We start from the raw sequence: 16,168 nt of genomic DNA, 5'->3' as shown, positions 1-16,168 counted from the left end.
AACTTAAGGTGTAGACGAGAAAGACTTTTTCATTTTGCGGAAGTTTAAAGTTAAAGAATGAAAAAATCATATGAAAATACTCCGCTTCTATTGTTTTCTCAAAAGTTATGTCATTCCCAATGCGGTAACTAATAAGATTCCTACACGTCATAGCTATAATTAGAACCCTGATTTGGTAAAAGAATAAATACCCGATTAGACCAGTTACACATTCATTTCTGAAAATGGCAGTATCAAGCATTTTAGAAATATTTATATTAGCTTTAGGTCTTACTCAGATTATTGCAAAAAGTGAATATAACAACACATGTGTATATAGGCTAGCACATGAAAAAGATTCACTTGATCCATCATTTGATCTGTTGGTACTTTCGTATACAATATCGGGCAACCAAAGCGGATGTATAATGGACGTGAATGAGATTTTCAAAAATTTAACAAAACATGTAACAGTGAACAAAACTAATCTATATTTGTATATAAGTGTTTTATGTAAAGATTATGATGACATTCACTTTCTGTCTTCAGGATCAAATGTGAAATTTGATGAACTATATATTTCTATTGATTTATCAATAACTATGTGTACTCTATACATGGATGAATTGGTAAATTTTGAACAATATGGATACATTTATTCTATGACTACCGCAAGTGTACCATACATACACACAGGTGCATCTTTCTCTGGTTTTAACAATCTTACTAGGTTATCGTCTAGTCTAGTTTGTAAAGAAAACTGTAAAAACGAAACAAGACTGAGAAAATCTTTCTTCTGGGAGTTATGTGACCCATTTGAGCAGCTGACTGAATTGAATCTACAGGGATGTAGGGAGGACATGTATTATATGAACACCTCCTTCATACAAAATAAATTCCCAAAACTTCAACAACTCAGTTTGAGATACACGAATTTGACATCAAGTGAAATGACTTTTCCATGGACTAATGAATTTTTCAATACACCAGATCTTGAACTTTCCTTCAATAAAAAAATTGATAAATACGGCAATGATTCTATACAAAGGAGTATCGCTATATATGACAGCATTCTGAACTTCAATAATGATGTTACCCTGGTCGGATATATATCTAGAATACGTATAATCAATAGTAAAATGCAAAAAGTAGCAGATACTATATTCATGAAGGTACATGGTTTAATATTTCTCGATCTATCAAATAATGAAATTAAAGAAGTGCAAAAAAATGCTTTTACAATGCAGACCAAGCTGGAGACACTTATCTTAGCTAATAACAATTTGACAACACTACCATTAGATGTGTTTGACAATCTGTCTAATTTGTTGAATTTAGACTTATCTTCAAACAGAATAACAGAAGTTGAACAACGATATTTCAAACATTTGACTAAACTAGAGAATCTTAATTTGGAACACAATGCCATAATAACATTACCGTATGACTTTCTTGAGTCGCAGATTAACTCAATTCGTGACGTCACTCTTGCCGAAAACCCATTGGAAAATTTACCGTTGAATGTTTTCTATGCTCCAAATATACAGTCTGTTGATATGCGCCATTGCCGTATCAATGCAAGTGGGCTTCAGCCACTGCTGTACAATGCAAGCTTTCCAAAAATGGTGAACACTGCACAAAAGATCCCTTCAATATTTGATCTGTCTCAAAATGATATTACAAAAATACCGATAAGTTTAAAGAATTTATCAGAAGATCATCTAATGACTAATCTCTTGTCTATTATCATGAAATTTTACCTTAATCTACAGGGCAATCCAATAGACTGTAGGTGTTCGAAGGTTTTTATCACAATGTTAGAAGTTTTGCATACAATGTCAGAAGCGTTGCGTATACATGAAATTGACTGGAAATGTCAAGAACCATTGGAGCTCAAAGGACGATTAATGGCCACGATAAAACCTGAAGAAATCTATTGTCCAATTTACAGTCAATCTTGTCCTGATAGATGTGCTTGTTTTGAACGGAATTTTACCAACACGCTAATTATTGACTGTAGGAATATCAACAACCCAGTCAAGCATCATGGGATTTTGAAGTCAGTTGGCAAATGTGTTTAGAATTATGAATTCTTGTTATCCGATCGAGCAATTGTTACAATCAATACTTTAAGGCCTTGTGAATATCAAAAGAATGTTTCTTATTAAGTTTAAGCATATTTATTCATAATCATAAACTGCACATAATATACCTTCATTCTATGTTATATACAAAGTTGAAATGGATTAGAACGAAATATATAAAATCTTAAAAAGTTCTTCTCCGAAAAGACTGTATATATTAACAGTCATCTTTTCTCTTACTTTAAAGGGTCTTTTCTTGCGAAAAAATGTTCATGACATACTAATTATTCTGTCCGGTCATAACATCTATATTCCTGTTATCCGGTTTCCTAACATATATAGTAGGGGAATCCATGTCTTATCCATGTCTTTATACACATGTCTATGCCACTTGTACATGTATATTTTAAGTGATTTGTAACTATTTTCACGAGGAGAATTATATGGAATATATATATATATATATATATATATATATATATATATATATATATATATATATATATATATATATATATATATATATTGTTATGACAGTTTGACTTTGTCAGAGAGGGCTGTTGCTAACTTGTAATAATTTGTAGCTTAATCATTTTGTACTACAGATAGAAATACTTATGTGAACAGTTGTTTTGTATAATATCCATGTTTTACATGTAATTATGTAGATATATAGCAGCAATAAAAGAGTATTTATCTGTAAAAAATCAATTACTTTTTACTAGACAAACATCACCCAGAGTTACAGTCCCCACGAGGACATTGATATATACGGACCCTTGGTGAAGTGATCTGAAAGTATCTCAACTCTAATTTCAAACTTTGCAACTCTAATCCCACGGATACAGGACTGTGATTCAGGGATGATCTCTTACTTAGAGGTTTAGTAGATCAACATGCGTGAATGAATTGAACGTCGTGAACTGTAGAATATCTGTGGTAAGATTGATTCTAGCCATATGACGCAGGTTAGCAATGTAGGGTCATCATTGTCCTCTTGTTCAATATCTTAATTAATCACCGTGACATTAATAAGACTATACTATAACTGTACCTTTATACCTAAAGTTTTGGCTGCAGAATAAAAGGTATCAATAGAGAAGTTTGGAAACTAATGTCTCAAAGTGGCATTGATTTGACCTAAAATGTGTTTACCTTGTTATTTATGCAATAAAATAGATCTATCCATATATCAAAATAATATAAAAAAAATTACTGTTAGATCTACATTGTTATAGACTATAACAATTTAACAGTAAAAATAAATATATATATATATATTAATCAGGTATATATATTGTATATTTTATTGCATAAATAACAAGGTTAAACACATTTTAAGTCAAAAATGCCACTAGCACCTTTAACCGCAACTGGTTTTGGATATTATTTGGAACTTTAAGCTGATTATATTATTATGTTTATCAAATACGTTTATATTATCATGCGGAATACTCGGTCTTTAACCTATAGAATAACATTGAAGTCATGGAAGAAACAATGAATAGTTCAGCTACTTATCCATTGCCAAATATTTGTAAGTTATTGCATTTTTTGAGTGTGTTTTTTATATAGCACTAATCAATCAATGGTACATTTATTTTATCGATATTTATTAAAGCAAACTTGAATCTTTGTAACCGGTCGAATTAATACTTAAAGACAAGGGGGATAATTCCGTGACTTGTCTTCTATCCTGTTCTATAGCAGCTTCTAGGAAATCCACTTTTTCAGGAATAATACTTGTATATGATAAACTAGTGATGGAACACAATCTATACACAGTATAATCCATCTTTTAAAATCCTAATCCCAAATAAAGTTACACATAATAATGATTTAAGGTCCATGATTCAAAACGTATTTCGATTTGCATTGAATTTATCTATTATCCCTTTCGCGAGTGTTATAGGCAGGAATTAAATGCATTCATAAACGTTTACACTATTTTTTACCCATTAAATGAAATGACCACATTGTCTTACAAAATATCCTAATAATTGCCTGTAATCATGAATTTTATTAATTCTCTTATGAGAGTGGCTAGCCGTACGGGCTCGTAGTCGTGCGGTTAGCTAAAAGTTCTAGCTGTTCATGAGTCAAGTACGACTAGCCAGGACACACTGTATTGTCTAGTCGCATGGCACTTTTCAAAATTGTATGAAAGTTGAAAATATATATTTAATTATTTTGTGTCTTTTAACAAGGATTTTAACCAAGTATACCCTTATTTGTCCTCTTTGTTCACTTTAATAAAGAAGCTCCGCCACTTTGTAAAAAAAGGGAAAAATGGATACAAAGGTATTGCAAGCCTTGCAATCTTGATAAAAAAAGTGTCAAAGGTGCATGACACCTTAAACAATGTACATGCAAAATTATATTTATGATTAAATAATTAATAGTTATGTTATAAGTTATAATTATAATAAATGTTGTTGTTTTTCATGCTTATTTTGTATGATAGTTTTATTATTAAATCATTTTTTGTTATTTATTAGGCAATCAAAACGGCAAAAGAAGCTTGTTTCATAACAGCATGATCGGAGGGGAATAAACAAATAGAATAGATAGACATGAACATTGTTCTTCATCCCTTCCTTGATTACTTAGTAAATAAATAGAACATTCGAAAAAAATGATAAAGGTGAAAAGCAAAAACAGTTTTTTAAATTACGTTGATTATTTAATGTCAATGATAATTTCAAATACTGTAGACAAAATGTTTAATGATGAAAGAGGAGAAGAAAGCAATATTCCCATGCTTGAAACTGTCTCCGACACAGATGATTATCACAGTAACGATTTGATCAGGGTTTGACACATAAATCAAATCGTTTAAAGTAAATATAAAAAATTGGATGATAAATATGTGTCTTTTAAACTGTTAATAATAATTTTAGACTAGATAATTTAATTGTTGATTGGGTAGAGTAGCAAGCTGTAAATATTTTCCTATACATGTACATATTCAACTCAAATATTATAAGCCTTTTATACAGTTGTTCCGTTATAAGAATATAGTTGTTTGTACGATTTAAAAAAAATGAAATATTACTTTACAGTTATCCATCAGGTACAAAGAATATCTTATCAAACAAAAAGTGTATTATTTCAAATAAATTGATGATTGGTTGTTTCTGTGATGTTTTTATATTTATTTATGAAATTCGTAGATGTTCTTATATCTAACTTATGTTTGATGATTGCGTCATGAATAAACATTTTACAGTAGACTAATTATCCGACCTTGATTCATAGTGAGTGTTTAATCGAACTTAAGTATAATTTAGTGTTCCCATGTTTCTTTGTTTGCGTGCCTTGCTCAAATCTTAGATCGATATCTACATGTATATTTATTATTGAAATTCTACAAGTTTTAATTTTATGCCATCGCTATTATAATGGCAAATTGGTGGTGCCCCTGTCCATCTCGGTGCGTACGTGTCTTCGAAAACCTTGTCCGGTCCAAAACTCAGCCGTGCATGAAGTGATTTTGAATTATTTTGGCACAAACGTTAAGCATGATGAGACTGTGAGTCATGCGCAAAACCTGGACAACTAGTTCCAAAGTCATGGTAGAAAATCGTGTCCGACCCATACCTTCGCTATGCATTAAAGGATGTTGGAATAACTTGGCACAAATGTGAAGCATAATGAGACGCGGTGTGTCATACGCAAGACTAAGACACCTGACTGTAAAGTCAACGGTCAGCTCAGAGGTCAAAGGTCAACAGAAAAGGTCAGCAGAAAATATTGTCCGCTCCACAATTCAATTGATTTTGAAGTCAATTGGCAAGTGTTTCGCCTGCTGAATTTTTGTTATCCGAGCAATTGTTTTAATCAATGCTTAACTTGACAATGGAAATGATTTTTACTTATTGAACTTTTTTTCTGTTTTATTTTTGTACAGTACAATCTAAATTGAGAATTTTATGCTCTGTCACTCTTAAATCAAAGCCTTCTGAATATTGAAAAAATAGTTTTAAAATACCCTGATTTTATCAACAGCCATCCCAAGTTTTACGGTATTTTAGAAAAGGTCTTGACTTCAAGAAAGATTATGAAATACCAACTTTTCTGTCATGTCATAACATCTTTAATAAAGTAAAAATGGAATGTCTTAAGATTTATAGGAAATTATTTTATATTTTATAAATTTGATAAAAATATCATGACTAAACGATGCAAAAAATATAGTTTATTCAAGTTCATTGTAATCCGGCGAATCTTTGTTATAAATTATTTGTTTGAAGATTTAGTTTATATATCTACAGGATTTATTTGAGTTCGATTATGTAAGAAGCTTTAAGCTTATAGACCGTTCCTCAAACCAGCCATCTATGGGTTTCTTCTCTTGTTCAGAGAAATAACAGACTGCCCCTGATGGGTTTTTGACCCATGTGGCTTGAGATCCAGAGATAACAATTCCGGCGCGTTAACCACCTGACCACTTGAAGACCTCCAGGAGGTAAAATATGACTTATTATGTTTAAAGGGAGACACAGGCAAAATTTTCATTTCTTAGTTTTGAGGTTTTCAGTCATTATTATGTTAATGCCCTCACAATGAATATATAAGAAAGTCAAAGGAACAAAACCTTTCTCCATATAAAGAATAAAATGGTGGTTTCCTAACTTGACCCGCGTGGGTCAGGTTAGAACGCTAGCATTTCACAATTGTTGTCAAAGTGAACTCTGGAAACGTTAAAGAACATGTCAAAAGTATGAATTAGACTTGTTTCAAACATACAATATCCATAATATATGTTATTGTATTCAAGGGTTTGTTCAAGTCATGTGACTTGTTTTAAAACTATTTGGTGATTCTATTTGGGTCTAAATTTTGTTCAACATCATTTTAATATTTTTGTCATTATTTTGCCTGAATATCCCTTTAATTGTTGAACATTGTGGACACGTCTTTCATAACGACTTTTTATTGTGTTTTCTTTGTGTCATCGTTTTGAAAATACAAAAAAATGAGACGCGAGTACAAATAAATAACCAATACCGGCATGAGTTCGACATTATTCTATATCATATCTTTTTTGTCATTTAAAATAAACCGCTACAAACATGTACATACTATGTAACTGTTTGAATATCGACATACAATATTTCAATATTTCCCTTCGTTTAAAACGGCTCAATTATTAGTAACAACAAAAAGTTTGTGTATAAGTTATCACATATATATGATTATATGAGCGTTATCAATTTCATCTTTATTTTGATTTCAAACAAAAAAAAGAAGCAGAAAAGATTCAGCAGAACCTAAAGTTAAATGTTATAGTTTCAGCGTTCTAATCAGAAGTCATAGGACACTTATTTTATATACTGACAGTTAACTTTGTATTGTGTGATAGAGGTTGTTTCTAAAATATTTCTACTTCAAAAACGTTACCATTGAACTGAATGACAAAGTTTTCAAAATTGCCGATAGAGATTTTATGTATTGAAAAGAAAAGCTGAAAACTATGTTCATATAAAAAATTTTCCTCTCTGACAGCGCAGGCCGCAAAAGGTTTTTGTATTTTTCTGATCGGAGATCAGTAAATACATAGCGGACATTCAATCTCTGACACAGATTTTCACGACAAACCTAACAACAAGTAGTTCTCAAAAAAGCTTAAAACTAGCGATTTAAAAGAAAGAAATATTTTTATTTTGTTACAAGTATCCAACAAATTACAACGCATTCAAAGTTTAAAAGTAGCGTTGGCTTATAGAATTGTCAATAAATGCACAATCACAAATTACGCGGATGAATATGATTTTAATCAATGAAAATGCTATTTTAGCGATGTCGATTACAGAATACTACACAAATAAATCTGACTGCCGAGTACTGGAATATATAGATTCTACATGTCGGATTTGTTTGGGCGAGAAGATTTTCGCTAAATATTTACTTCAATTTTAAACACCAGGTTTATCCTGAAATTAATAAGGATTACAAACCCGAAATGCAATGGAAGTTTTAAATTTAGAATGACCTGATTTTATTCAGGCAAGGTTTATATAACTTCTCCGTGGTGCAGGGGTAACGCGCTCGTTTCGTGTGTGAGAGGTCTGGAGTTCAAATCCCAGTCGAGGCAACTTTTTAAAAATTCTTTTTAAGTGTCTTTATTCAAGAAGTAACCATGATATGCAAGGATAAAGTGTGGCTGTCATAAAAAATGAACATAAATGATTTTTTGATGCAACTCTAGTTATGCAAAATTCCGTATGTATCAAACGCTGGTGCATTGCAAGATAAAAATAAACTAATACAGGAAAATACATACAGATATATAGTATGATTTAGATCACAAAGATCAGAAAATACCACAGAGCTTGCAGCCCTTTGATTTTTAGTAAGTTATAATTACAAGAAAATAGTCCGCTATTCTCTGGGCCACAATGTTGTCATTAACCATTTCTTCAAAAGTCACGTGATTCCGTATGTAGTAACTGAAGCATGAAATAACAAGATTCCTACACGTATAAAATGTGAAAGCTATAATTGGAAACCTGATTTGGTAAAGGAATAAATACCCGATTGGATCACCTACAAGTCCATTTTGAAAATGGCAGTAACCAGCATTTTAAAGATATTGGTCGTAGTTTTCAGTCTTACTCGGACTATTGCAAAGTGTGAATATAACAACACCTGTGCATATAAGTTGATAACGGAAGATCAAAAGCGTTCACCTGATTCATATTTAGAGGTATTTACGTACATAATATGGAATAACCAAAGCGGATGTATTATGAACGTGGATGAGATTTACAAAAATTTTACAAAACATGTAACAGTGAACATTACTAAACTCTTTCAAGGTGTCATTTTTCAATGCATAGATAATATTGATATCCACTTTCTATCTTTAGAGGCCAATGGGAAAATTGATAAACTTGATGTCTTATTCGATTTAGGTGTAACAACGTGTTCTGTGTATATGGACGAATTGGCGAATTTTCAACAATATGGATACATTTTTTCTATTACCACAAAGGAAACGTACATTCATCCAGGTGCATCTTGCTCAAGTTTGAAAAATCTTAGAGAGTTATCGTCAACTCTAGTTTGTTCAGAAAACTATAATAACGAAACAAATCTAAGAAAATCTTTCTTCTGGGAGGAATGTGAAACATTTGATCAGCTTATAAAATTGGATCTTCAGGGGTGTAGGCAGGACATGTATAATATAAACGCCTCCTTCGTACAAAGTAAATTTCCAAAACTTCAACAGCTCATGTTGAAATACACGAATTTGACATTAAATGAAATGACTTTTCCATGGACAAATGAGTTTTACAACTTCTCTGATCTTGATAGTATCAAACCCATTACCTTTTATACAAAAGGTGATAAATACAGCTGTTATTCTATGAAAAGAATTATTGCTATATTTGACAACATTGTAAAATTAGGTAATGATGTGTCCTTGGTCGGAACTATATCTGAAATTATCATAAACGAAAACAAAATACCAAAACTAACAGATATTTTATTCATGAAAGTCCGCGATTTGATAGTTCTAGATCTATCAAATAATGAAATCAAAGAAGTGGACAAACATGCTTTTATTATGCAAACCAAGCTGGTGACACTTATCTTAGCTAATAACAATTTGACAACACTACCATTAGATGTGTTTGACAATCTGTCTAATTTATTGAATTTAGACTTATCTTCAAACAGAATAACAAAAGTTGAACAACGATATTTTAAACATTTGACTAAACTAGAGAATCTTAATTTGGAACACAATGCCATAATAACATTACCGTTTGACTTTCTTAAGGCGCAGATTAACTCAGTTAAAGGCGTTTTTCTATCCGAAAACCCATTAGAGACCTTTCCTTTGAATGTTTTATATGCTCCAAAGATACAGTTTGTCGGTTTACGCCATTGTCATATCAATTCTAGCGGTTTCCAGTCTCTGCTGAAAAATTCACATTTATACGTGATTTCTCAGTCACGTCCCTTAGATCCTTTAAGAATAAAAGAAAAGTTCTCTTTACTAACACCAAAATTGGATTTGACTAAAAATAATATTACAAAAATTAGTTTTAAAAATGGACTGGGTTCAGATGTTATCAGATTATTGGCTTTTAGTAAGAGATTGTACCTAAATCTAACAGACAATCCAATAGATTGTACTTGTTCATGGAGTGTTCTATATATGCATGGAATTAATATCGACTGGAAATGTCAAAATCCGTTGGAGTTAAAAGGACGATTAATGTCCACGATAAAACCTGAAGAAATATATTGTCCAATTTACAGTCATTTATGTCCTGATAAATGTGCTTGTTTTGAACGTAATTATACCAACACGCTAATTATTGACTGTAGGAATATCAATATGACTTCCTTACCTTCGGTGGTGCCAGCTGGAAGATTAGAATTGTGGTTCAGTAATACAAGTTTACTTGAAATATCACCTATGGTCTATATGAAAAATGTTACTTTTCTAGACGTTTCTCATAATAGAATAAACCAGATCACAACCGTTACTGCAAAAGCTCTGGGCAGCGTATCAACTTTAAAGTTAGATTACAATAACTTGACACATTTCCCTGAAGAGTTTGCGACAATGAATATGTCCAAAGTAACGCTCTTAGGCAACCCATTCGTTTGTGATTGCAAGATGAAATGGATGAAATCATGGCTTAATCAAACAAATCCAGTCGAACAATGGAATAAGATTGAATGTAAATATAACACAAGCAGTTTTCGACAACTGATTTCATTACCTGATTCAATGTTCGTTTGCCCAACAAACTTACTCCTCCACGAACATGTCGTTTTTCCGTCAGTAATAACTGGAAGTGTTTTGTTTGTTTTAGTATGCATTTTAATACTTATTACCTTTCAACGCTTTACAATAAAGGTTCTACTATTTCTGTACTGTGGATTTCATCCATTTGATAAACAAATTCAAAATCACTCAAATGCAACGCATGATGCTTTTATTTTATACTCTTACATGAACAGGGAATTCATACAAAACAACTTGGTAGACAAATTGAAGAGCAAAGGCTACAAAGTTGCTGATTTTTATAAAGATATGATCGTTGGTTTTTCGTTTCTTCAAAACGTCGAAATTTTCATTGAAAGATCTAAAAGAATAATATTTTGCTGGACAAAGGATATGTTTGAAAATGATTTAATCATATCTGCTTGGAATATGGATTACGAGAAAGCAGTGATAAATGAGCTGGACCTTCTGATATTAGTAGTTGATAGTGATTTAGATAAACGTGCATGTACCAATGACAACTTGCAAAGGTATCTTAAAAGTGGTAGATATATCAAATAACAATCCAAATATATGTTTGCAAGCGTTGAATATTTAATGCCAATGATTAGTTCAAATAATGTAGACAAAATGTTTAATGAAGGAAGAGGAGAAGAAAGCAATATGCCCATGCTAGAAACTGCATCTAACACAGATTATTATTATGGTAACGAATTGATTTATGTGTCATACCCTGATGATCTAGACTTTGAAATCCGACATGATCTTATCCCGTACTTATCAAGAAAAGGGAGAAATATCAAAGTTCTTGAACACGAATTCACACCTGGAGCTGATATCCGTGAAGAAATTCATAACAAACTTGATTCCTCGCAGCATTTAATTTTCGTCATTTCTCGTTCTACGTTTGATGATGATATTAAAATGTTTATCCTCACAACAGTGATGTCAAATTCAATATTACGTAACAAAAATTATTTGCTGTTATTTACATCGGGCCTTTTACATGGTGATGACTTCACAAAGGAGATCAAGAATTATTTCAACAATTTTGTGACAGGAAGTTACAGAGAAGAAAATTTTAAAACTCGTATGCTTCAAGCATTATGTCCAGATTTTAGCTTACCCCATGATGAAAACATGGTTGAAAATCAGTAAAAAAGATAATTGCATTTAGAGATTATAAATGTGATTTTTAAACTGTTAATAAATTTAGAATTGAATTGTTGATGGGGTAGAGTAGAAAGCTGTATATATTTTCAATTTTATATGCATATTCAATTCAAATAGTATTTATAAGCTTTTTTTTCCGTTACAAGCATTTTATTTTTGTTTTGTACCAGTTCAAGACTGTAATATAACTTTACATTTATCCATCGGTTTTTGTATTTCAAATATTTTTTGTAACTGATTTATTTGATATTTATAAATCAAGTGTGCACATGTGCTTTTAGCTAACTTATGCTTGAAGGTTGTGTCTTGAGTAATCTTTTACAGAAGACTCATTCTCCGACCTTGGTTCATAAAAGTGAGTGTTTAATCACACCTCAGTTAAATGCAATGTTCTCTTTTTGTTTGTACATGTATGTGTGCCTTGCTGTCAAGTATTAAAAGTATATCTATATAAATTAATGCTTTTTTCAAGTTCTCCTGGTAAAAAAATATGAAAACAAAGCCACCGCAATGATAATGGCAAGTTGGTACACATAGTGTTACTCCTGTTCGTATTTCCATTCGTTCGTGGGTACGTTGCGTGACTGATAAAACATTGCCCGATGCAAAACTTAAGGGATTTTGATTCATTTTTGGATAAAAGTTAAGTATGATGAGACGACTGTTAAAGTGATGCGCAAGACCTAGACCCATTTAGCTTTTAGATATAGAAAATCTTGCCCGCTCCACAACTCAGTCAAGCATCAAGAGATTTTTAAGTCAGTAGAATTATGAATTCTTGTTATTCGAACAATTGTTATAATCAATGCTTTAAGGCCTTGTGAATATCAAAAGAATGTTTATTATTAAGTTAAAACATATTTTTTTTCATAATCATAAACAGTACATAATATCCTTCATTCAATATTATATACAATGTTGAAATGGATTAGAACGAAAGATACAAAATCTTAAAAAAAATTCTTCTCCGAAAAGAATGTTTTTATTAATAGTTATCTCTGCTGTTACTTTAAAAGGTCTTTTATTGTAAAAAAATGTTCATGAAATACTAAAAATTCTGTCCTATTATAGCATCTGTATTCATGTTATCCCATGTCCTAACATTTATGGTGAGGGAATCCATGTCTTATCCATGTCGATCTTTTGACATATCTCTAGTTTTATTTATTCTACCACTTCTACATGTATTTTTAAGTTATTTGTAACAATTTTCAGGAAAAATATTATCTGGAATATATATATGTTATGACGTTTTGATTTTGTCTGAGATTGTACATTTTGTAACTTAATCTATTTGCATTAGAGCTGGGACAGAAGATAACTTATCTTCTGTCCCAGATTATAGAGTTTTTCTTAAATGAACATTTGTTTTGTATAATATCCATAATTTACATGTATTATGTAGATCTAGCTGCAATAAAAGAGAATAAAACTGTAGAAGTTGAATTACTTTTTGCTTAAACAAATTTCACCAAGAGTTACACCCCCCTCGGGGACGACCTGAAAGTATCTGAACTCTAATTGTCTTGAAATATCAGACCACTGACCAGGGATACAAGCCTGTGCTTCAGGGGTAATCTCTTGCTTAGAGGCTTGGTAGATCAACATGAGCCAATGTGAGCGATGCAGGGTCATAATTGCCCAATTACTCCCTATACTATGCGCGGCGCTATGATACAGTCATTTTTGTAAGACTTTACTATACTGCACCTAAAGGTTTTTGCTGCAGAATAAAAGAGGACAAAAGAAAATTAGGACAGGAATGTCTGATAGTCCGTATTGTATTATCGGTGCCAATATTATTTTCATTTTTTAGGGGGAACTTTAAGCTGATTATTATACTATTATGTTAATCAAGTACCTCTATATAATCATGCGGATTACTCGGTCTTTAACCTATAGAATAACATTAAAGTCATGGAAGAAACAATGAATAGTTCAGCTACGTATCCATTGCCAAATATTTGTAAGTTATTGCATTTTTTGAGTGTGTTTTTACATACAACTAATCTATCAATGGCACATTTATTTTATCAATACTTATTATAGTAAACTTGAGTCTTTGTAACCGGTCGCATTTATAGCCAAGGGAGACAATTCCGCATGTTCGTGACTTGTCTTTTAGCCATAGGCACTCGGTTCAACAACGTCCTATGATTTTAATCTTTTAAAAAAAAATTTCTATCATGTATATAAAATACTACAAGGTTTTGCAGCCGCCATGTTTTAACGAAACGGAAGTGCGTTGACTGGTGCAGGTGGACAATTTTCAATTTAAAACACTAGTTCCCGATTCGATGAACAGATGAATAGAGACTTGGCTAATGCGGGTACCACAAAATTTTATTGACTATTTCGCCGAGGTACCCGCATCGACAATATTCTTTTAAAGGTGACTTGGGAGCCAATTTTTTTTTTTTCAATTGTACACCAGTCAACACACTTCCGTTGCGTTAAAAAATGGCGGCTGCGAAACCTTGTAGTATTTTATATATACTCGAACCCCACGATACCGGTGACTCCACGTTACAGGTATATTCACATATCTCGCGATATTATTGTCAATGCTACCTATCGGGTGTTTATATTTACATGCTCCCGGTAATATTGGCTATTTCAAAGTTTTGAAACATTTTGATGAGTTTCTGAAGGAAATATTTCACATATCCTACCTTATTATGCCACCGCAGCATCTGGGATGTATCTGCGATGCGGTGGCATATAGCGATTCACCTGTGTGTGTGGGTGTGTGTTTGTTTGTTTGTGTGTTTGTTATACAGATTATATAGTGAACTTAAAAAATCTTCTTGTGAAAAACCACTAGTCCAATTTCAACCAAACTTGGCAGGATTGATCCTTGGGTGAAGGGCTTCCAAAGTTGTTCAATTTGGAATTAAATTCCATGCATAAATCTGGTTGCCATGGCAACCAAAAGGAATTATAAGAATAAATTTAAAAAATCTTCTTGTAAAGACCCAAAAAGCCTAGAGCTTAGATATTTTGCATAAGGCATTGTCTGCTAGACTTTTACCAAGATTGTTCAAATTATAGCCCTGGTGTCAAAATCGGCCCCGCCTCTGGGGTCATTGATTTTCACTATATGTACATATAGTAAAAACTTAAAATACCTTTTTGTAAAGACCCATAGGCCTAGAGGTTAGATATTTTGCATAAGGCATTGTCTGGTAGACCCTTACCAAGACTGTTCAAATTATAGCCCTGGGGTCAAAATCAGCCCTGCCCCGGGGGTCATTGATTTTCACTATATGTACATATAGTAAAAACTTAAAAATACCTTCTTGTAAAGACCCAAAAGGCCTAGAGCTTAGATATTTTGCATAAGGCATTGTCTGATAGACCTTTACCCAGATTGTTCAAATTAAAGCCCTGGGGTCAAAATCGGCCCCGCCTCTGGGGTCATTGATTTTCCTCATATTTACATAGTAAAAACTTATAGTAAAAACTTTAAAAAAAATTCTTCTAGCAATTGACAAATGCTAGAGGTTAGATATTTTGCATGAAACATTGTGAAGTGAACCTCTAGCAAGATTGTTCAAATAATAGCCCTGGGGTCAAAATTGCCCCCGCCCCGGGGTCATTGATTTTCAATATATACATATAGTAAAAAATCAAAAAATCTTATTGTCTGAAGGTACAAGGCTTAGAGCTTTAATATTTGTTAAATGATATCATCTATAGGTACTCTACCAAAGTTGTTCAAATTTTGCCTCTAGTGTCAAAATTAAAAGTGAACTTTGATATCAGCTGACCTAGATTTTGACAAAGTGTATTACATGTTGTCCTTTGATGCAGTCATGAAATTTAGGCTGTGTGAAATAGGACCTTCACCACCAAATTCACTAGACTCAACTGCATTGATATATTCCTACTCTGATCTTTTATTGAGTTAACAATAGATTTAACCACTAATCTGATAATAAGAATTAGATATGCATTATTTCAATCTTCAATTGTATAGAAACAAAAAAAAAATCTGTTCCTACACTACTATTTAGTATTGTATTCATGCGGTGGCATAGCATTTTTTCTCAAATGCAATCTTGTTTTTATTTTACTATCCTATTCCTCCATTGCATAAATTGGTCTCTCTACAAAACACTTTTTTTTCCAAAAAAATAAAAAATGACAGGTGCTGATGTCAATCAACCTCCATTACATGTCA

General features: G+C 32.1%; 1 protein-coding gene across 1 annotated transcript; it reads left to right on the top strand.

Moving 5' to 3' along the window:
- The first annotated feature begins 224 nt into the window (after positions 1-224).
- LOC132720405 (uncharacterized) lies at positions 225-11,373 on the top strand. Its single transcript, XM_060704534.1, has 2 exons — positions 225-2,038; positions 8,604-11,373. Exons 1-2 carry the CDS (start codon positions 225-227, stop codon positions 11,371-11,373), a joined length of 4,584 nt encoding a protein of 1,527 aa, XP_060560517.1.
- The last annotated feature ends 4,795 nt before the right edge of the window (positions 11,374-16,168 follow it).

Source organism: Ruditapes philippinarum, unplaced genomic scaffold, assembly GCF_026571515.1.
Source record: "Ruditapes philippinarum isolate M1 unplaced genomic scaffold, ASM2657151v2 ctg10507_1_1_1_1, whole genome shotgun sequence".
NCBI lineage: Eukaryota > Metazoa > Mollusca > Bivalvia > Venerida > Veneridae > Ruditapes > Ruditapes philippinarum.
This window is presented reverse-complemented; position numbering and strand designations above follow the sequence as displayed.

Excerpts from the sequence above, each read along its gene's own strand:
- LOC132720405 (XM_060704534.1), top strand. The coding sequence starts at position 225 with ATGGCAGTATCAAGCATTTTAGAAATATTTATATTAGCTTTAGGTCTT. Across the intron at positions 2,039-8,603 it reads AAGCATCATGGGATTTTGAA|TTGGATCACCTACAAGTCCA; the intron begins GTCAGTTGGCAA and ends ATAAATACCCGA.